Source organism: Somniosus microcephalus, chromosome 5, assembly GCF_052327205.1.
Source record: "Somniosus microcephalus isolate GS21.2 chromosome 5, FLI_Smic_1.0, whole genome shotgun sequence".
NCBI classification, from domain to species: domain Eukaryota; kingdom Metazoa; phylum Chordata; class Chondrichthyes; order Squaliformes; family Somniosidae; genus Somniosus; species Somniosus microcephalus.
This window is the reverse complement of record NC_140991.1, coordinates 157,656,245-157,678,865: the sequence shown is the minus strand read 5'-3', so window position 1 is coordinate 157,678,865 and position 22,621 is coordinate 157,656,245. Positions and strand designations below refer to the sequence as shown.

The window sequence follows — 22,621 nt, the reverse complement described above, 5'->3', positions numbered from 1 at the left end:
GGTCTGGGGGATCTTTTAGCAGGCATAACCATAACTGTGGAAGTTTGGAGCCTGACACCCATCTCCAGTGTGACCTCCTGGGAAACCCCTCTCGCCACCTTGACTGAGCACTTCCTCAACTGAGGCATCTACCAGAAGCATGGGAGGCATTTATTTCCTTTCCTCCTGGACATCAGATGAGGACAAAGACCAGCCGTGGCAGCAGCAGAACCATGAACAACAGCAGCACCAACAGCAGCGGCAACAGCAGGAGCTCCAAGCTGCTGCTCACCCACCTGAAGCTGCACAGGCCAGAAGGCGCCAGCCCATGGAAGGCTGTCGGCGCAGGAGCTACCCCCCGAAACAAGGTCTACAGACAGAGGATCAGCTACCTCAACAAGAGTGAGCAGCAGTGCCAAAGGCGGCTCCGACTTTCGCGAGAGGTAGTGGGTGACATCTGCACAATGGTGCAGCATGACCTGGAGCAGGTGGACACCCCTTACCAGTGGCCGTCAAAGTCACCACCGCGCTCAACTTTTTTGCTTCAGGCTCATTCCAGGGATCAGCAGCAGACATCAGTGGCATCTCCCAGGCGGCCGCACACACTTGCACCACGCAGGTAACCGATGCCCTCTTTGCCATCGCGCGCAATCACATCCATTTCTCCAAGGATCAAGCAAGTGTCATGGCGCGTGCAGTTGGATTAGCTATTCTGGCAGGCTTTCCAAGAGTGCAGGGCGTCGTTGACTGCACACATGTGGCCCTCAAGGCACCCCATCGTAATCCAGGTATTTTTGTCAACCGTAAGGGCTTCCACGCCCTCAACGTGCAGCTGGTGTGTGACCACAAGAAAAAAAAATTGCATTTTTGTGCCAAGTACCCTGGCAGTTGCCATGACTCCTTCATACTGCGCCAGTCTAGTGTGCCTCCACTCTTCAGTCCGGCAGGCCAACTTAATGGATGGCTACTTGGAGACAAGGGCTATACCCTGAAGATGTGGCTAATGATGCCATTGAGGAGCCCATCCAACAAAGCTGAGGAGAGCTACAACTACAGCCACATTTCCACTGATCCATAATTGAGCAAACCATCGGCTTGCTGAAGATGTGTTTCAGATGCCTGGATAGATCAGGTGGAGCCCTGCAGTACTCAGCAGCCAAGGTCTCCAGAATCATCGTGGTTAGCTGTGCACTTCACAACATGGCACAACGCCGTGGCTTGCAGATTCCTGAGGACCAAGTGGCTCCTCACATACCCTCCTCAGATGAGGAGGAGGAGGATGAGGAGGAGAGCGAAAATGAACATCTTGCAGAGGCCCATCAACTAGCGGCAGCAGTACGCGAGAACATTGCTGCCCAGGATGCAGATTTGCTTAGCCTAGCCAATCAAGCACTTTTGCCTCGCAGCTTCTTACCAGAGCATCGACAATGGCCAAGAACCAGCGGATTCCTAGCACTCTGACCACCATACTGACAATTGCAAGTAATCCTAAGCCCTCAATGTGGAAGTCCCATTAGCGAAATTACACATTCCACAACTGCAACAGTTGCCATAAGAATTTTTATTTACAATAACCAACTGATGTCATTTAAAAAATAACCACAACATTTCACCCAAGTGACTACCCTCGTGACTATTTGTGCAGTATCTTTCTCTTATCGTGCTCCTACGTGGTGCTTCCCCTGTGGCTTCAGTAGATGTGGAGGCCCCTTGCTCACTTTCTTGCTGCTCCTGTCTCGGCACCTTTGGCGGGCGTCCTCTGGGATTGCGAACCTGTGAGGGCTCGGCAACAGTCTGCTGCTCTTGCGGCTGTGCAGGGGTTGAGACGCCGATCTCAGTTGGGTGGGGACTCTGGTGGGGCTCTGACCGAGGACTTGGCAGTGGCATGAAAGTGTGAGCGCTTGGAGAGGAGCCCCCACTTTCTTGTTCTCTGCCACCAACATCCCTCTCATGGGTCAGGTCCACCTCAGCACTTGCAAGTGGCTTGAGAGCACCTTGCTGCACATCAGGGGGGCCATGGGGACCCGTATCTGTGCTGGCAGTCCTACTCAGAAGGACTTCCATGAAGGCCTGGTTTCTCTGTTCAATAGCTGACCATCGCTCCTCCAGAGATGTCAGTCTATTCTGAACACTCACCATGTTTTCTACATTCTGGCGATTTAGCTCCTCCATGGCCGTAGCCATCCTCTCGTCTGCTGTAGCCATCCTTTCCACGGAGGTTGCTATCCTTTCCGTGGTGCTGCGTTCATGCGCCAATGACTCCACATTGGCTCTGCTCATGTTCGCGATGGACTCCTCCATTCGCTCCTCACTCGCAGCGACCCCGGAGACAAAACCTGCCAGAGACTTCTGCACCTGTTCCTGGAGTTCCAGCACCGCTCTTCTTCTGGATGGACCCAGAGGCAGAGGGTCAACATGCAGCTGAGCCGAGCTGGGAGAGTCCTGCGCCCTCCGACTAGGACTCTCCACTGCTGTCCCTGTCTCCACAATCTGCTGATGCTCACTTGTGAGCTGTGATACACCAGGTGACAACAGTACTTTGGCCTAGAAATTCGGTTTTGGCGCAGCGAGGGCTTTAGCGCCGGAAGTTAGTGCCGGCGCTAAGTCCCCCTGCGCGCACCAAAAATTCAGTAGCGCCGCGCCCAAACGGCTGCCGGCGCTACTGAGGGGTCTCAGCGCCTCAAAACTGGCGCCACGCGCCGCATTGCGGCGCTATTCCGGCGTTGCGGCGCCCGCTGCGGTGCGGCAGGCTCGGGAAGTGCAGGCCTCCTCCTTCTGTTAAGGAGGAGCTGCCTGCACCCGGCCGCGGCCCGCGATAATCTTTTTAAAAATGAGCCCGGCACCTCGGACAAGTGCCGGGCTTGCTTCTGTTCCGGGGGGGGGGCGGGGGGGAAGTCCGGGGAGGGAGCTGCGGCCAGGCGGCCGGCGGGAAAGCGGCCGGCTGCCGCGGGGCCTTTAATGCGCCGGCGCAAAGTTCTGTAAGGCACCTCTGCCAGAACGTTGCTTGCGGCTGCCACGGGCGAGGCGGCCGCAACTCAATTTCCGAGTTCGGGCGGGTTACCATGGCAACCGGGACGCTGCGCACACCGATGACGTCATCGGTGCCGGCGCAGCGCTACCGGCCTAACGCCGATTTAGGGCCCCTGTCAATTTCTAAACTGGCCATAACTTCGGCGCTAGGCCCTCTAGCGCCTCAAAAGCGGCGCTAAGGCCAGTGAATTTCTAGGCCTTTATCTTGCGATGGTCCCACCGAGGTGTGAGTGTCTGTGCTGGTGCTGGGTTGGCTGAATTCTGCTGACGCTGCGCCCTCAGAGGTTGCAACTTCCTCTAAGGAGTCTGGAGGCTCAGGCTGTTCCTCCGGGATAGTGGGGACGGGTGCTTGCGATGGTTCTGTGGGGGAGTAAAGGAAAGAGTCAGAGATGTGAGGCCAAGGTTACATGCACATTGCATATTGCAGGTGATCATAAGTCCATCTGTTACAGCTTCAGAATCATTATCAGTGACTCATGCAATGTCAATGAGAGAGATGAAAAACTATTCTGTCACCAGCTTTCTCTGATGTACCCATCTGTCCGTCCCCCACTTGCGCATCGTCCTCGAGTCCCACGATCTCCAGGACCGCCTCCTCTGAAGGGGTGAGGTGGGCTACTGAGGGTGGCCCTCCTCCTGTCCTCGCTCTTTCCCTCTTATTGTGAGTTCTCTTTTCCTGCAATGAGGGAGACAAGTGGAGTTTGTGTGAGAATGAAGGAGTGAGTGTAGAGAATCCATAGCATAGATGCTTAGAAGGAGACAAAGATGGAGTGAGTTGGCAAGACCAAGGGCCCTCCCTGTGTTTTGTAAGTTGTTTTCATAGCATCACAGTGATAGGGAGTGTGAGGGCTGCATAGTCAGATAGTTAGGTGAATGTGACCATAGAGAGAGAGGGAATGTGTAAGGGTACAGAGATGTCAGTGCCAAGTGGGATGTGGAGGAAGAGTTTGCTAAAGCTGAGTGCTGGTGAGGAGAGGCAATGGGGATCAGATTGAGGATGATGGGCAAGTCATACTCACTTTTCCAGTGCGCAGAAGGTCATGAAACCTCTTCCTGCACTGAAGCCAGTTTCAGCGGATCATCAACAACGAAGTGACCTCCTGGGCCACCTGGATCCACACAGCCTTCGTCTGCTGGGGAGGCTTCTTCCTCCCTGAAGAAGGGAAGAGCACCTCCTTACTAGCTCTTGCTCCCTCCACCAAAGCTTGCAGGACGACGTCATCAAATCTGGGAGCAGACTTCGGTCTCCTGCTGCTCATTCTGCCTCCAGGTCCCTCTCACTGCAAAGGCCAAATGGTTGGCAGTCTGCAGAAGAAGCAAAGCTTCTTGCAGACCTTAAATGCAGCAGCAATGATGATGTCATCGGAGGCGAGTTTCAGACTGAAAAATCTAATTGGGCCATGGGTTCCCACATGCTAGAACTCAATTGCCCAATTATATGAAAATCGCATCAATCTCCCACATCAATTTGGAATCGGGTGGATAACACGAAAAGCGGATGACATGACCCCAGCCCGCCCCATGACAATATCCAGCCCAAGGCGTCCTTTACCCATGGCTGAAGCAGGCGTTAGGCCTTTTGCATATGCAAGTAAGGGGCTTAGCACCTGCTTGAGGTCTCCACTCCTACACTGGTTTGCCGAGACAGCCATTGCCATCACGGGCTGCATCCAGGGAAACCAGCCCTATGGAACGCCTGCCAACCAAGATGGTTCGTAACTTACCTGAATGTGGAGCAGGGAGGAGGAGTGCTCCTCCCAACCCCACTTTAAAGGACTCAACTACCACACCCAAAACCCCCCCATCACTGCTATTCACGCCCCCCACTCCTCCCCACTGGCCCCGACCTCCGAGTGCCCCGACCAGCTCCCACACCCCTGACCACTGATCGCGGAATCCAGGCCCCAACCCCAATTGCAGACTCCAGGCTCCCTGACCACTGATTGCAGAACCACGACCTGATTCGTGGCCTCGACCCGACCCGTGGCTTTGACCCGGACCCCCCTCCACCTGAGAGTCACTGCAATGATAGCAACGGTCTGATTTTTCTTCTCGCCTCTCTGTGCTCTATGACAATGAGGCCCGAGGCCCAATATCAGGGGTGCTTTGGACCTCACCATTCTGCCATTATGTATTCATCCTACCACCCCAAGCGTCCAATGGTCGCTCCTGAATTTCTAGATGGAAGACTGGCCACTTGGGTGAAATAAGGATGATGTCCAGTCCTTGTGAAGTTGTATCCAAGCACAAGTCAATAGCTTCAAGAGGAGTAGGGGCCGAAGGTTGAAAAGGGAGGGGAGGAAAAACCAAAATAATGCTTGCATTCTCTGGGTCAAATTAACCCTTTTACATTGATCACTTCTTTATTTCTTTAACTTGCAACTTTGGTAAATTGATTCTTCTTTAATCTTTACCCTTAGAAAATCATCCATCTACATGATACATGAGGGTAATTCACACTTACCTGATTTTACTGATTCAGTTTTCTCTACTTTATTGGCATCAATCCCAATCCAGACAAAGACCTAAATATTAATGGACAACGACTTTACAAACCTTAGACCACACTGCCAATATTTTACCCATTTCATTTATACTTTCAAAACAATTTCAATATTCACATTACTGTATTTGTTGAAAGCAATATATGAAAACATCTGCTATAACATCTATCTATTTATAACTTACTTCCAAGGACAGTTATAATTAGGAATATGTGTGGTTACACTGTATAAAATTTTACAGAAAATTTATTTTCCAGATGCCATTTAACAGCAGGTATTCTTGAAATATTTTGAAAGTTGAATTGAATGTTCATTACTGAAAGGATCGAATACCATTTGAAAGATACACATTTGGAACTAATGCCAACATTTCAAATGAAGACACCATACATTTATTTAACTTTTCTTTTGCCTCATTTTAAGATTTTATTTTTTTCATTCCTTCACAATATACTGCACAGTGTCAAATAGCTTGGTGGAGGGACAGACTGGAACCTAAAAGTCAATGGGTTCAAATTCTGGCAGATTTCACTTAGTTTTTCACCTTTCTGAGATGCATGGAATGAGTACCGCATCTTAGAAATCTTAGAATGTAGGGAGAGAGCAGGAGCAATATCTGCCTGTTGCCACTTTTGACTGTTTGCAAAAAAAGGGCTATTAGCACCACCTCATGGCTGAATTTTACGCACACTAGCATCACATTTATCATATATACTAATTATATGAATGGGTTTTAAAGATTTTCTTATCAGACCTGATCCCAAACGTCCAATAACATGACATCATCTTCAGCTAAATCCTCTTGTGTGTACTGCCCTGGAACTTCCTCAATCTAAAGTGAAGAATACATTATTATCACATTGCTTATTGATAAGTAGCATAAACTCATTTTGGTTGAGTTAACATCATCTGGTGAATATATTTTGCAAAGGCCCAGCGCTTCCAGCACTAGAGATCAGAACAGTAGTATAACTGGCTGGGTTTATTCTGTATTAAGCACTATGCTTATTGCAGAGTTGTCTGTGTGACTTGTTACAGAAGGTAAGTCAGTTCTATCTATCTTATAGATAATAGTCAAGTTGGTGTTTACACTTTCAACATCTGAGGTAGATGTGATATTTGTGCACAGGTGATAAGCAGATGACTCCCACAATATATCAAACAGAAGCAGAACACACACTTTCAGAGAATCACAGATGTACTATATTCAGTGCAGCTGGGAAGACTCATAAACATTCATATCCATGTGGAATTATTCTAACTTAAGTTAAAATAAAAAGACACAAATACCTCAAGAGTTTACTTTTTTTCCCTCTACGAAGTGTGTTAACATTTATTGCGGTACAGTTCCACAGACTGCACCGGCAGCCCTTTAGTACCTCACTCAAGTGACCATTCATCAAGTAGGAGCTAGAACAGTGAGTGGGGCGTCCTGTCCTCACCTACATGCACTTTCTGGTAGTCGGCTAATTTATTTTGCTCCTTCTCTAGCCTGGGGATACTAAAGCCAATTGTAGCATTCTAGTTGAATAAGCTAACTCAGCAAGGATCAAATTGGGTCTGTGCAATTCAATACCACACCTGGTAGTGCATTTACTCCAGAGCCACTGGGGACGGGCCTCAGGATATACATAGCTTTCCCACTGACACTACAGACGGAAACTACAATGTGAGGAAATGCCATAGGCACAAGGCTGTAGGGCAGCATATTAAAGAAAGGACTTTTTTTGCAGAAACTGTGTAGTGCAGTTGGTTAGCACTTTATCTTTTTACCTCTGAGCTGGTGGGTAGGGTCCTCTTTATTTCTGCATCAGTCATTGCTACATCTGATTAGGAGTGATTGATGCTGCTACTAGATGCCAAAAAGTGTGAAAATGTCCTATGCCTGGCACTAATATCATTCAAAGTGACTGACACAAAAAATGCTGTAAAATATTGGAACAAAATGCTACATTTGTTCAACATGTGCTTTGCAAAGACTACTGCAAATGAACATTGCAATTTAGGATTAGTGGATACATGCAAAGTGACAGAAATAACTGCATTGAAAAGTTCCTTTGATAATTCAGTGGGTAAATTTACCACATGGTATAATATGGAGCCATGCAGACCAGAAAGTCCCCAAGTTGAATCTTAATCTATAATGAGTTAGCCAGTCTTAGCTTGTGGCACATGTGCTACAGTAGGACACACTGTCCTTGAGCAAGGCAGAGGAAAAATTAACCAAACTTGCCATTACTGATTGCTACCCAGTTACCCATGTTTGAACTGCATGTGAACATCTGGCTCAACTATGTGAAATAACCTACCCACAGTCACTGTCTAGAGTCACATATGAAGAATGACCTGTTGGGTGAGGTACTGCAAGGCCACTGTCAACTGTAGAACAGTACTCCAGCACAAGTTGGCACATCAAAGAGGATTGTTAAGGCAAGAAAATTAAAAGGAAAGCTGAAGGAAACATTTTTAATTTAAAATGATAGCAATATCACAACACAAATCTGAATAATAGTTAAATATACTTCACAATTAATTAACTGTACAAAAGATTTACTCAATGATATCCTGCTGTTCCAAATAAAAAATAAATTGGAATGTCAGGATTGTTTTACATTAAAAATACATATCCACAAATTACATTTATAAGGTACAGTAATATATAAACTTTACTTCCTTGCACTTACAGCTAAATGGAAATGGAGTAGATTTAATTTCACACATAATATATCCAAGATTCCCTCTCACCGGGCTATGAATCAATATAAGAGGGCAGCAGTTACCCACAGTTACACAGTGCCGTTATTCCAGGAATGATCATCCATGGACTACATCTGCTACTTGTGTGACCTACACAACCAGTGGAGTATGCTGCATAGATAAAGGCTGTAATGAACTATTCTGATAGAAGGTCACCTCTCTCTCTCTCATCAGGCAAAGTTGTTCTTTTTCACTAATTCTATTCTATATTTTCACCTACGATGTGTTGATGGCAATGTGAAGGATAGACTTGGACTCTATACTATAGACATGGTACTCCTTTTCATAGATTAAGAACATAAGAATTAGAAGCAGGAGTAGGCCATACGGCCCCTCGAGCCTGCTCCGCCATTCAATAAGATCAATGCTGATCTTCGACCTCAACTCCATTTTCCTGCCCTATTCCCATATCCCTTGATTTCTCTGGAGTCCGAAAATTTATCTATCTCAGACTTGAATATACTCAACGACTGAGCATCCACAGCACTTTGGGGCCGAGAATTCCAAAGATTCACAAACCTCTGAGAGAAGAAATTCCTCCTCCTCTCAGTCTTAAAAGGCCGGCCCCTTATCCTGAGACTATGCCCCCGAGTGCTAGACTCTTCAGCCAGGGGAAACAATCCCTCAGCATTTATTCTGTCAATCCCCCTCCGAATTTTATATGTTTCAATGAAATCACTTCTCATTCTTCTAAACTCCAGAATGTAGGCCCATCTACTCAATCTCTCTTCATAGGACAACCCTCTCATCCCAGGAATTAACTAGTCGGTAGCCTCGCTTGGGAATCTAGTGTGCTTCACCATAATCTTGAATGATGGGCTAATCAGTGGAATATGGTGATGGGTTCCCCAAGTGTGGCAGTGGTTTTGCTTTGCTCAATAGGGAATTGCTAATATATTGAGTGGAAGCATCTGTTCCAATTGTTGATGGTCCTTGTAGATGCCAACTTCAGCACGGACACAGGGCCCAGTCCAGCCTGAAGTTTGTATCCACTAGGACTCACAGGTATTGACATGAAGGGCACTTCCATTTTTCACACCTTTCTTCAGTGACAGCAAAATAAAAATGCAAGTTAAGCTTGTGGCATACTGTAAATATGTCCACAAAGTTCTCCATTATTGCTCAGAACTCCGAGCCATGCAATGGAAGGGCTTCCTTCAGCTCATGTATGAGACCCAAGATTAAATTGTGAGATATATTTGTGGCAAAGTGGGGTGCTAAATGTTTGGGTTTTTATTCTAGATGACCTCTTGGGTTCAATGTCTCAGAACACTCCCATAGGAGTGCCCAAGTTCTTTTATGGTCCAACGCGTGCCTTTAACTGTCCAATAACTAGGTAATTTATCGTGAGCCTTGTGGATGAACAGAGAACTCTTGTTCTTGTATTTCAGCACTCCAAGATCAGGCACAGCAAGGTTTAGATGCAGAGTTGAGCTCCTTCTACTTTCACAAAGGATCTTGACTCCCTATCTCAGAAGTGCATCTCTGCACCAATTTTCCATTGGCTGCCAGCAATCTTTGCAGCTTTTCTGAGTGAGATTGACAGTTTAGTGTCAAGCTAAGGGCAGTTCATTGTTGGGAAATAAATATTTCAGGCACCAACATTCCATAACTTCATGAACACAAGTTTGCCAGACAATGTAACAAAGTGAATAAAATGTGATTAAGGTTAATTAGATACTGTAGCACACAGTGGATTTATATGAACACTACGTACACTTTATTAAAAAAACTTACAATGAAGCATCCAGTCTTATTTGAACAAGCAAATAAACGAGGCTGATAGTCGCCTGCACTGCTTTGTAACAGAGCTGAAGTTTGATACTCTTTCTTGCCGCCAAGTGAATTCCAAAATACATCTAGAGAAAAAGAAAAGGTTTGAAAAACACAGACAAGTAATTTACATATCAAAGTATAAATGAATATGCTTTAAAACATCTTCAAACCAATCACTTTTTACTTAAATAGATGTTGATTTACAGATGGAAATCTTACCAGGTTCTTCCCCTTCATTAATCCTGGTTGCCTTGTATTTTAGGATAGATGTAAGATATTGAGCTCCATGCTCTTCCTCAATACTGGCTCCTTTTCCAAGCCAGAGATATGCGGCATTTGGTAATTTTAGTACAAAAACATCATTGGAATTCAAAGATTGAGCATCCATGTCAACCTGTCAATAGAACAAAAAAAACGTTGAATTCTAGCCAGTCATCTTTCATAAGTTTGCACATCAGATAAATGTTATGGGTTGGTACTTATGACCTATCACTACCGGGATAAGCTGAAGTGGAGGAATTTGACATTTATAAACACAAACAAAAGTTGGCTTTCTTGCAGCAACATGTGGCTACAAGGCAAAAATGCACATTTTTAACCATTGACTTAGCAACATTATCCTAGCTGCCCTGATTTACCAGAACAAATTGTACTAATTCTTATTTACTATGGATGAGTCTGGAAGAAGATTTAAAAAGACCAAATAGAAGTAATAGCAATCTTCCAATCCTCCTTAAATATGAGAGTGGTGCCAGAGACCTGGAGGGCTGCAAATGTTACACCCCTGTTCAAAAAAGGGAGAGGCATAAATCCAGCAACTACAGACCAGTCAGCGTAACATCAGTGGTGGGGAAACTTTTAGAGAGAATAACCTGGTGCAAAATTAATTGGCAATTGGAAAAATAACAGTTAATAAATGAAAGTCAGCATGGATTTGTTAAAGGATAATTGTGTTTGACCAACTTGACTGAATTCTTTGATGAAATAATGGAGAAAGTTGATTAAGGTAGTGTGGTTGATGTGTATATGGACTTCCAAAAGGTGTTTGATGGAGTACCACATAATAAACTTGTTAGCAAAATTGAAGCACATGGGATTAAAGGGACAGTGGCAGTGTAGATACAAAATTGGCTAAGGGACAGAAAGCAGAGAATAGTAGTGAATGGTTGTTTTTCAGATTGGAGGGAAGTATACACTAGTGTCCCCTAGGGGTCGGTATTGGGACCACTGCTCTTTTTGATATATATTAATGACCTGGTCTTGGGTATACAGGGCATGATTGTGAGGGAATACGCCATATTTCAAAAAGATACACCATAATATGAACAGAATACTGATATTATTAATACATGATAGACTGGGTTTAAAAATCTAAAGCCTTGGAGACACAAGTTGTAAACAGAGAACAGGCTTCTGAGATAAAGACCAGTTTTTTACAAAGTTGTAAAAACCAAACAAGCTTTGAAATGGGAATTAGTTAAATATACTAAAACAATAGGCAGGATTTTTATTGAGCCGTGGAGGCAGGATTGGAGGTGTGTGGGGGGTTAGAATCCCGAAATCGGGGGGGGCACGAACCCATCCCACCCCCAACCCGCCTCCATGCCAGTTTCAAAGGAGGCGGGTACCCGACCCGCACTGGGACCCGCCTCCCTGAGGCGGGAAGGGGATCAGTGCCAATTAACTGCCTGTTAACAGGTAGTTAACAGGCAGTTTTTAGCCTAATCCCTATTTTCATTGGTGAAATGTGGGATTCCTGACAGCTCCAAACCACGGCAAGTTAGCGAGGTGGGCCATCGGGATGAAGGGCTTTGTGGGGTCGAGATGTCTGGTGTTCAGGTGAGTGATGGATGCATGAGTGCAGAGGTAAGTGTGTTTGGTGTGTGTAAAGTGTTTAAAGAAGTTTTACTTACATATACTTACCTTTACAGCCTTCCTTCCTTCAGGTCTCGGGAGTCCCTCATCTCACCGGCACAGAAAGCAGAATGGCCGCCAACTGTCAAAATCTGCAGCATTCAGCTTTCTGTTCCAGAGAGATCTCTAAATCATCCTGAGAGGAAGGAATTAACTTGGAGTACAGATTGTCAGTATTTGACAGCTTCAAACAGCTGTGAAACGCTGATATTTCATCTGTCAAAAGGTCGACAGATGAAATATCAATCTGTGACATCACCTGTTGCCGGGTGGCCCTTAATTGGCCTGCTGAGCCCACTGGGCGGGCTCAACAAGGTCAATCAAGTCAAAATCGCATGGGTTGGCTAGAACTCGATGGAGGCAGGACTACAACCCTGAAAGTTGTAGTTCCACCTCCTACCCACCTCCTCAATGAAAATCCAGCCCAATGACTCTATTGAAATGGCAGTTTGATGCTTCCGAAATGTCTAGAGTTTGGAGGGAACACAGTAAAAAGGCCCAGTTTAAGGTGTTACCAGCTAACACATTGAACAGAAACACAAACATTAAAAGAGGCATGTGCCTTTAAAAAGATGGCATCAAGTAAAAGAAACACCTGCTGGTCAAATAGTTTTTATGTTAAACTTGGAAGACAGGAAACATGATTAAATATGCAACCAATTGAGATAGCTAGAAATGCATGAAACACTCTCGTTGAAGTGTCTTTAATATATACATTGTAAATATGATACCAACAAGAACACTTTGAAGATATGACTTCAATAGATGCACCAACCAATTACATTGTGTTTGTATTGAACTTGGAACACCACAGAATCACAATGTCTGCTAAAAACCAGTAAAGCCAATATTAAGAAAAGCATATTGTAAGAATGGCATCAAACAGAAACCATAGCTGTCATATTGTTTTTCTGATGGTTTTTGAAACACCTAAAGATAGAGACATAATTATGCATGCAATAGTTGAATTGATAGTAAGATAGAAAGCATTCAACAGAGGTCTCAATAAAGACAATTAGCTGACATCAGCAGAGAACTTCAAAGAATAAACCACTGCAAAAAGGGTATAAAAATAAGAGCTTTTCAAACAGAAAGTCAGAACTCGCTGAACTGGCCAAGCGTTTCTCAACTTCACAGGCATGCTCTGTAAGTTTTTAACTATGAGTCTCGGGTAATCAAAAAAGCAATTGATTTTGGTGGATGTTCTGGATTTAGAAATAAGTAAGGAATGTAGAAATGTAATGAAGTAAAGATTTGAAAATAAGGATCTCTGAGAAATAAGAAACATAAGCTATCTGTATTTTGAATTGTTAATGTTGTGACTGATTCAACAGCTGTTAAATGAATGTTGGCTCTTAAATAAAACTATATATTTTTAGAATTGTCTCAAAGAGTAATTCTGTATAAACTCACGAACCCAATTTTTGTACACTCTTTTGTAAGGAGTTGCAGAATTCTGGGGGGTATTCCGGACCCTCATAATATCCGAAAGGTTACAGTCCAGTTAAACTGATTAAAAATGCTATCTGGAGGATGGTAACATCTTCAGTCATTCCTTTCCTTTAGGGAGAGATAGCCTGAACCTTTAGACCCATTTAAGCATCTTATGGAATTCGGCTATCTCTAACTTAAGTTGAAGGTGAACTTCTGGGGAAGGGCTAGGATTTGTAATTATCCCTTCATGATTTCAAAGTTTGCAGATGACAATGAACTTGGAAATGTAGTTAACAGTGAGGAGGATAGTAACAGACTTCAGGAGGATATAGACTAGTGAAATTGGCAGACATATTGCAGATGAAATTTAACGCAGAGAAGTGTGAAGTGATTTATTTTGGTAGGAAGAATGAGGAGAGGCAATCTAAACAAAATGGTACAATTTTAAAAGGGGTGCAAGAACATATACATATGGTGTACATATACAATCTTTGAAGGTGGCAGGACAAGTTGAGAAGGCTGTTAAAAAAGCATACAGGATCCTTGGCTTTATAAATAGAGGCATAGGGCTCGATTTTCCAATCCCCGAGGAGGCGGGCATGGAGGCGCGACAGTACATAAAATCGGAGAAATTGGGGGCGGGTGGCAAACCCGCCCCCATCCCACCTCCGTGTCCTTTTGCCAGGAGGTGGGAGGATGTGCAGCTTCGGGTCCCATCTCCTGGAGGCGGGAAAGGCTTTTAATCCTTTTAACTGCCTGTTAACAGGTAGTTAACAGGCAGAAAAAGGGATTAGTGCCATTTTACCTTCACAGGTGAAGGCTTCCCGACTTCGGAGAACCCTGCCGGGTTGGAGGAGACATGGAGGAGGTCTGCGGCGGTCGGAGGCACCTGGGAGTAAGGTGTAGAGGTGAGTGATGGGTGCAAGTGTGGAATGGTAAGCATGCAAGGTGAGTGATAAGTTTAAAAAGTGTTCACTTACCTTTTTTTACTTCTGTAGCCTTTAGCCGTGCTGAATCGGGAGAGCGGACATCCACCTTGTCAATTTCAGGTAATGGCTGATAGACCCTCCGATCCATCAGACATCTGAAATTTACTTTTTTACAATGCTTTTTCAGTCCTCACCACAAAAACGAATCAAACTCAAGAGAATGTCAGTGTTTGACAGCTTCACAGAGCTGTCAAACGCTGTCATTTCTTCTTTCAAGAAGTCTTGACAGATAGCACGTGATGTTGACGTGATCTGTCAGTGACTTCTTCCCTAATTGGCTTGCTGAGCCCGCAGGGCGAGCTTAACAAGCTCAATCAGGGGAAAATCCCTCTGAATGGTCAGGCGAGGATGGAGGTGGGACACTGACACGACAAGTAGCAGTCCCGCCTCCAAGTCGCCGCCATTGACAAAATCCAGCCATAGAGTACAAAAACAAGGTTATGCTAAACCGATATAAAACACTAGTTTGGCCCCAGCTGGAGTATTGTGGCCAATTCTGGGCAGCGCATTTTAGGAAGGATGTCAAGGCCTTGGAGAGGGTGCAGAGGAGATTTACTAGCATGGAACCAGGGATGCGGAATTTCAGGTATGTGGAGACACTAGAGAAGCTGGCATTGTTCTCCTTAGAGCAGAGAACATTAAGGGGAGATTTGATAGAGGTGTTCAAAATCATTAACGGTTTTGATAGAGTATATAAGGAGGAACTTTTTCCAGTGGCAGAAGGGTTAGGAACCAGAGGACACAGATTTAAGGTAATTGGCAGAAGAACCGAGGCAACATGAGGAAAAACAAATTTACGTAGCGAGTTGTTATGATCTGGAATCCACTGCCTGAAAGGATGGTGGAAGCAGATTCAATAATAACTTTCAAAAGGAAATTGGATAAATATTTGAAGGGAAAAAATTTGCAGGGCTATGTAGAAAGAGCAGGGAGTGGGACTAATGAAATAGCTTTCAAAGAGCCTGCACAGGCACAATGGGCCGAATGGCCTTCTGTGCTGTATTATTCTACGACTCTATGATTGTTAATAACATCAATCCAGTTTGTCATGATGCAGAAACTTATATTCTATTTGGTGATATAATATTTAATTGAGCAGTAATGGGTGAACTTGTAAATAATGATTTCAACTCCTATAATTATTTTGTTAAGGTGCCATCAGTTGCTGGTTACAGGCCCCACCAGAAGTTGAGGCCAATTTACTGACCCCAGATGACCACCTGAACATCACTGAAGACACAAAATAAGCAGAATATTACTATTGGTAGCAGCTGATGTGATAAGTGAATATGAATTATCCTTTCTTTCCCATTTCTGACCATAGAATGCCCATGTAATTGCTTATGGAGATAAACTTTTTTTTATAGTGGTTGTGCTATCAAATGCCATACTCGTACTTTTTAGTAGCATTGCAAATTGAACAGAATTGTACCCATACTTTCCAGAAAGTCATATATAAAGGCTATCTTTTTTGCCACTGAAATTATGTAAAAGATGCATAGCTCACAGGTAACAGGAATCACCATTACTGATACAATATCCTGTTTATTATTAGGGCCAGTAGAATGTCAAGCATGTCTTAATCCAAATGTTCACAATTTCTGATCATACAGTTCACCGGACTGCTCTATGATGTTCTGCCTCTACACACAATAACAGAGACGGAATATCTGATATCATAGAATCATAGACTAGTACAGCACAGAAGGAGACCATTCGGCCCATCAAGTCTGCGCTGGCTCTTTAGAAAAGCAATCCCATTAGTTCCACTCCCCTGCTCTTTCTCATATCCCAGCAATTTATTTTTCCTTCAAGTAATTATCCAATTCCCTTTTGAAAGCTACTATTGAATCTGTATCCACCACCCAGGGGTGCAATCCAAATCCTAACCACTCATTTTTTTTGTCTTAAAATACTCCTGTGCAGTGCCTTGGGACGTTTTACTACATTAAAGACACTATATAAATATAAGTTGTTGTTGCTGCGTAAAAAAGCACATGAGAAAAGATTAGAAGGATATATTGATGGGATTAGATGACGAGGCTTGTAAATACTATGGCTCAGAAATTAGGTTCGGGGGCTTGCCGCGCGTGCAAGCCCCCGATGTGCACTCACCCGGCGCGCCGACATCTGAAGCCTGGGCCTGCTTGGAATTCCTGTCACTGGCCCGGTTCAGATGTCGGTGCGCTGTGCTTACCTGATCCAGCGGCGTAGTTAGTTCGATGTGCCGGCTGGGATCAGGTGAGCACTGTGCAGCCAATCAGGGGAGGGGAAACTTCATTCATGAGTTTGATAGTAAGAACTGTCAAACTCATGAAAAGTATGGGCGCCCAAAAGACTAGTTTAACTTTAAATAAAATTTTAAAAAACATCCCAATAATTAAATAAACTATAAATAACTTTAAAAAACTATTTTAAACAATTAATCAAATTTTTGAAAAAATAATTTTTTTAAAAATCGGGTCTAAAACTACACTTACCTTACTGTAAAGTCCTTAAAAACAATAAAGCTGTGGAAAAAATGTTATAATTTTAAGTAATAGACCACTTACCTTAAAGAATGAAGTCCTTACGTCTCCTTTTTACATTCGTACAAAGGAGAGGCCCTTACACACGCGCAAACCTGTGGAAAAAAAGGAATTTCAGCACGCACGCGCAGACTCCTGCGTGCACGCGTTCGTCCTCTGAACCCCTTGGTTCAGAGGACAGGAAATGCCAGTTTCCCGCGCATGCGCTGTGCATGCTGAAATCCGGCACTTCCAACAGGCCCACGCGTGAGTACCCCGTCCGTACTCATGCGTTGGGACCGGAATTACTGGCCCTATGTAATACTATGTAAATGTATCACTGAATGTTTCTGAGAATTTATTGTAAATTATGAACTTATAATAGTGCTGAAGCTTTAATTTGTGATTCAACATGTGCATATATAACCTGCAATGGAAGGAATTAAGATTAAAAGCTAGTTGTAAATTTTCAATGCTTTGATAATGCAACAGTCTCTTATAGCAGCAACAATAACCGGGTCCCAGTTGAAGGAAATCCATCAGACAAAATTTATCCCTATTTGGCACCAGTGTAGCAATCATGCCCAGGACAAAGCAGCCCGCTTGATTGGCACCCCATCCACCTCCTTAAACATTCACTCCCTCCATCACCGGCATACCGTGGCTGCAGTGTGTACCATCTACAAAATGCACTGCAGCAACTCAACAAGGCTTCTTCGGCAGCACCTCCCAAACCCGCGACTTCTTCCACCTACAAGGACAAGGGCAGCAGGCGCATGGGAACACCACCACCTCCAAGTTCCCCTCCAAGTCACACACCATCCTGACTTGGAAATATATCGCCGTTCCTTCATCGTCGCTGGGTCAAAATCCTGGAACTCCCTAACAGCACTGTGGGAGTACCTTCACCACATGGGCTGCAGCGGTTCAAGAAGGTGGCTCACCACACCCCTCTCAAGGGCAATTAGGGATGGACAATAAATGCTGGTCTTGCCAGCGATGCCCAGATCCCATGAACAAATAAAAAAAAGATACGCTTGCAGGATAGAAAACTTGGGACACAGAAAGGTCAGTGTAGTACAGTACAATTTGCTTTCTCGACATGTTGCTTAATGCCCATTATCAGGTGGAGCTCTGTAGTGCATGTGCCCAAATCGCATTTACATCTGTTTACTGTTGGCATTCAGGAGCATCTATAGTTGTTGTTAAAAGAGACATTTTTGTTTTGACTGTTAGCCTGCTCTTTGTAGCTATTGGAAGGACACCGGCAGAAGTGAAGGATGGGGATGCCCTTTGGGATCCCCCTTTGTATGTAAGACAACATCAGAGGAGGGTTCTGAATTGCAGGGACCCAGTTGAGAGGGTGTAGAGGCCAAGCAGACATAATGGACCTCTGAAAGGAGTGGAAAAGGATGAGCATCAATCTTGCACGGCTGTGCTGGAGTGAGGCCTGAGCCATTTTAACCACTAGGTTCTTTCTGCATCCTGAAACCAAGTCTCCCATCCAACCTGGCCAAAATCACTACCTAGCCAGAGGACGAGAGAAGGATTTTGGATAGCAGGAGGCTGCTGCTGGGGTCCCAAGTGATCGGTACCTGGCAGTCAGGTAAGTGAGTCCCTTCTGGCCCTGGATCTATTTTGAGGCAGCTTTCTCCGGTGCAGTCAGCACTGTGTGCAAGTTATGTGGTCTGGGTTTCAATCACATTTTGTATATTTATGAGGCCCAGGCCTGCCTGCAGCGAGTGCTCACACACCTCCCGAAACCTGGGAGATAAAATAGTATCCGGTAAAATAGCGGCGTGAACGGAGAGGTGAATACTCTGTCCCTATTTTAAATCCCAGCATGCCCCAGTCTCATTGGAGGGTTAAAATCAGGGCTATATATTAAAATATTAACATTAGATTGGTGTGAATGTTGCAAAGTGTCAGGCACTTGAGCTGAATAGGAAGCAGTTTGTATGAATTCTGGGGTTGTAAACTAAACCAGAATTATTGTAAACGGACCTCAATATGACCTTGTACGGCATGAGATTTCAAACTGGGAGCCACAAGCCTGAGGTCATAACTACTAGAGGAGTGGTTCTAATTGGTGGAGGAGGGAGAGGTGAGAGTACGGGAGGTTGCAAATAAGAGCTATGTCTCAATTATCCGAGAATGTACTTAAGAGAGAGAAGTAAAGGCACACATTAAACAGACAGTGAATTTTGAGGAGTATTTGACGTGCTCTGTGTGGCTTAGGTAAGATGTTGCCATTAACAATGTGTTTCTATGGCTGGAGCTCAGGGAATAGTCCTCAGTCTCAGAACAGAAACCTCCAGTCTCAAAGCAACACCCTTCCTTCACAGTGGTAGACCGATGGAACACATTAATAAAATCATCATGAGTTTGCTGTCTGAAGTTGAAAGCTGTAAACTGAGATATTGCACCGTTGGCACCTTTATCATCAGAATTATGCAAATTTCACCTTTATCATGGGGATAATCTTGTTAAATTTAGTCACAGAGACGCAAAATGGAGGCATTGATTTATTGGAAGTTAAATAATTAATGGTTACATATACTGTTTTTAGTTTTATGTAATATTCTGTAGATGAATAACAGTTGAAATAAAAATCTAATTACTAAAGGCTATCAGATCAGGAATTGCATTGCATTGTGGCCTTCTGTAAGTTTTAGGTCAAAGGGTCTGCAGAAGTATATCAATGCTTTCCAAGAGGTCCCACACAGAGTAAATTTTGAAAACCACTGTTTTTGAGGATGGTTGTTAAAAGAAGTTGGCTCCATATAAAAATGGAGTTAGAGCTAACCATCTAAATCCACCCTGATGCCAACTCCAACAGCTGACAGTTAATTAGAATAATAGCAATAACTAGGCTCATTAGACTTTTAACCATTCAAATAATAGCAGTTTAATGAGGCATTTTATCTGTGTGAACAGAAAGTATAACAAGTGTAACTATGTTGCTCATCTCTTCAAAAATATAATTGTGAAAGTCTTGACATTGGCTGTGGGAAAGACATGTGTTTTCGCTGGAGAAAGGCATAATTTCCTAGAAGTACGTTTCCCGAAATAAGAAGAATGTTTCCCAGGAGAAATAGAAATATTTCTCAGGAGGAACAACAGAAGGACATTGTTTTTCAGAGAAAAGTTAGTTCCATAAGATGAGGACATTGTTTCCGAGCAGGAAGGAAAGGATACTTTTTACTCGGCAAAGTTAGTAAAATCGTAATTTTACTTTGCAAGCTTGGCATCACCTAAACATTATTTTCCTGATTTACCTCATCTTCTCAGTGCTCTGCAACATGGGCTTTGGCCCTTACATAACTTCTGAATAAAAATAAACCAAAATAATATAACTGTATCTGAAATGTTTTCCTTTTATGTACAGTTTTCTCACCATGCTCTGCCTCTCCTGAAGGCAGTAATCCACACTGGTCCTTGGACAGTTCTACAGGTTACCTTACCTTAGTGGTGAGCATGGGCAGTGAGTGTTGGCAGGCATTTTACTATGGAAAGGCATCAAAGTCGAACCTGATCCTGCCCTTAATTGATGTTGACATGTGTCTACAATTTCTAGCAGGGGTCACTGAATACTCATTAACAGCAGGAAGCCTGCCAATATTTTCCCTGTTTAGACCAAGGACAGTAAGATAATTACTTGTACCAATACTGTCACTATGAAAGGGATTAACTAATTGCACAGGCTAGATGCTAACGGAGATGTTAATAATCCATATGGCTGAGTATCATGCCATATAATAACTGACCCATTGGAGAGGTTGGTAAAATACTTATTAATCTATGACATAGATTTAGTTTTTTTGGGGAACCATATAAATCTATAGCACAGAAGGAGGCCAATCATTCCAGTGCATCTGTGCTGGCTCTTTGCTGGAGCAATCCAAAACTAATCCCACTGCCCCACTATCTCTCTATAGCCTTATATCTTCTTCTACTTCAAATATTGATCCAAATCCAGATGCAAGGGTCGCTGCCTCAAGATTTCCCTGTGGCACAACATTTCATGCTCCAACAACCCTCCAAAGTCACTCCTAATCTCTTCCCTCCCTCTTAGTAATAATTTAAAATTGATGAGCTCTCATCATTGATTCCCCAACCAGACCAAATAGTCTTTCCCTACACATTCTATCAAAACCCTTCTCAATTTTAAAATCCTCAATTTCATCTCCTTTTAGCCATCTCTGTACCAGTGTAAATAATCCTAGTATCTCAATTTTCCCCTTGTAACTATAATTTCCTATCCTTGGCTTCATCCTGATGAATCTATACAGTATACTCTCCATGGTTTTAATGTCCTTTTAATAATGGGACACCCAAAATTGCAGCCTGTACTCTAATTGTAGCCTAAAGAATGTTCTGCACAATGTTTTCATTACTTCTTTGCTCTATGCCCCTAGTTATAAAACCCAAAATGGTGTTGGCCTATTTTATGGCTTCACCTACCTGCACTCACATGTTCAGAGAATTATGTATTTGAACCGCACTTTTGTTTGTCCAGCCACACCCTTCAGTGTCTTTCCTTTGACTCTATAGTCCCATTCCTTGTTTTTCTTCACAAAATGCATTACCTCACACTTATCGCACATTAAATTGTATCTTCCACTTGTCTGCCTATTTTGTTAACCTTTCTTTGTCTTCCTGAAGTCTTAACAGTCCTCCTTGTTGTTTACCAAACCCCCTGATTTTATGTCATCAGCAAATTTCATGATTGTGCTCCCTATGCCCCAAATCCAAATCCTCTATGTATATCAAGGACAAAAGTAGACCTAGCACTGACCCCTGGCATACATCACCTCCAAACCTGTGCTGAATTGAGCAACATTAATTTACCTTCTTGTCTGCCAATCAACTTTCTATCCATGCTGATACATTTCCACTTATACCATGTGCCTGAATTTTTCTAACCAGCCTTTTGTGAGACACTTTATGAAATGCTTTCTGAAAATTCATATACACTACATCTATTACATTCTCTTTATCCAAGCAGCTATTTCTTCAAACAAGTCTAATGCATGTTTCAATCTACTAAGATTAAGGTCACATTGATATCTGAGTCACGGATACTGTGGCTCTCCATTAATATCTGTATCTCCTTAAATAAAACTTCTTACCTCCACAATTCTTGTAATAGTAGCCAGGTTCTTTCTGACTTGAAAAAGGCGTTTTGGAGCGACAGGAGCCTGACCTTCTTTCCGTGATGTTCCATTCTTATAAACAATAAGTGGCTTGTCTTTAAACAAACTGAGCAAATGGGAAGGCTCCTTCCCTTGGGTCACCCGAACCTTTTGAAGAAAGAAAATCAACAGTACTCTAATCCAAAGTGATGAATGCCATGCTTTGAAATACTGCAGCAGTCACATTAATATTAGTTTCTGCACAATAATAATTACTGTCTTTCTATTCAAAATTGTGGTTAAACTATTACACATCCATAAGCTGCCACCTAACATTCTATTCAGTATATTTACATTCGACTTTTTGGACAAAATTACTCATTATTTCAGTGCAGGTAGACACAATGGCCTAGAAATTGAGTGCCCTTAGCGCCGATTTTGCGGCGCTAGAGGGCCTAGCGCTGCAATTGGCGCCGGCGCCGAAATTGCCTGGGGCCCTTCCGCCGCGGTAGACCGGTAGCGCTGCGCCGGCACCGATGACGTCATCGGTGTGCGCAGCGTCCCGGTTGCCATGCCGACGGGCCCCAGCGCCGAAA

The 22,621-nt window shown here is 43.8% G+C and overlaps 1 protein-coding gene across 1 annotated transcript in view; it reads right to left on the bottom strand.

Moving 5' to 3' along the window:
- Positions 1 to 22,621, bottom strand: part of scin (scinderin) — a 242,577-nt gene that overhangs the window by 31,139 nt on the left and 188,817 nt on the right. The window contains exons 11-15 of the mRNA XM_085988386.1: positions 22,023 to 22,193; positions 10,266 to 10,440; positions 10,008 to 10,129; positions 6,268 to 6,345; positions 5,474 to 5,534 (exon numbers count right to left, since the gene is read on the bottom strand). Coding sequence (XP_085844512.1) covers positions 5,474 to 5,534; positions 6,268 to 6,345; positions 10,008 to 10,129; positions 10,266 to 10,440; positions 22,023 to 22,193 — 607 coding nt within the window. The remainder of the gene's footprint in view (positions 1 to 5,473; positions 5,535 to 6,267; positions 6,346 to 10,007; positions 10,130 to 10,265; positions 10,441 to 22,022; positions 22,194 to 22,621) is intronic.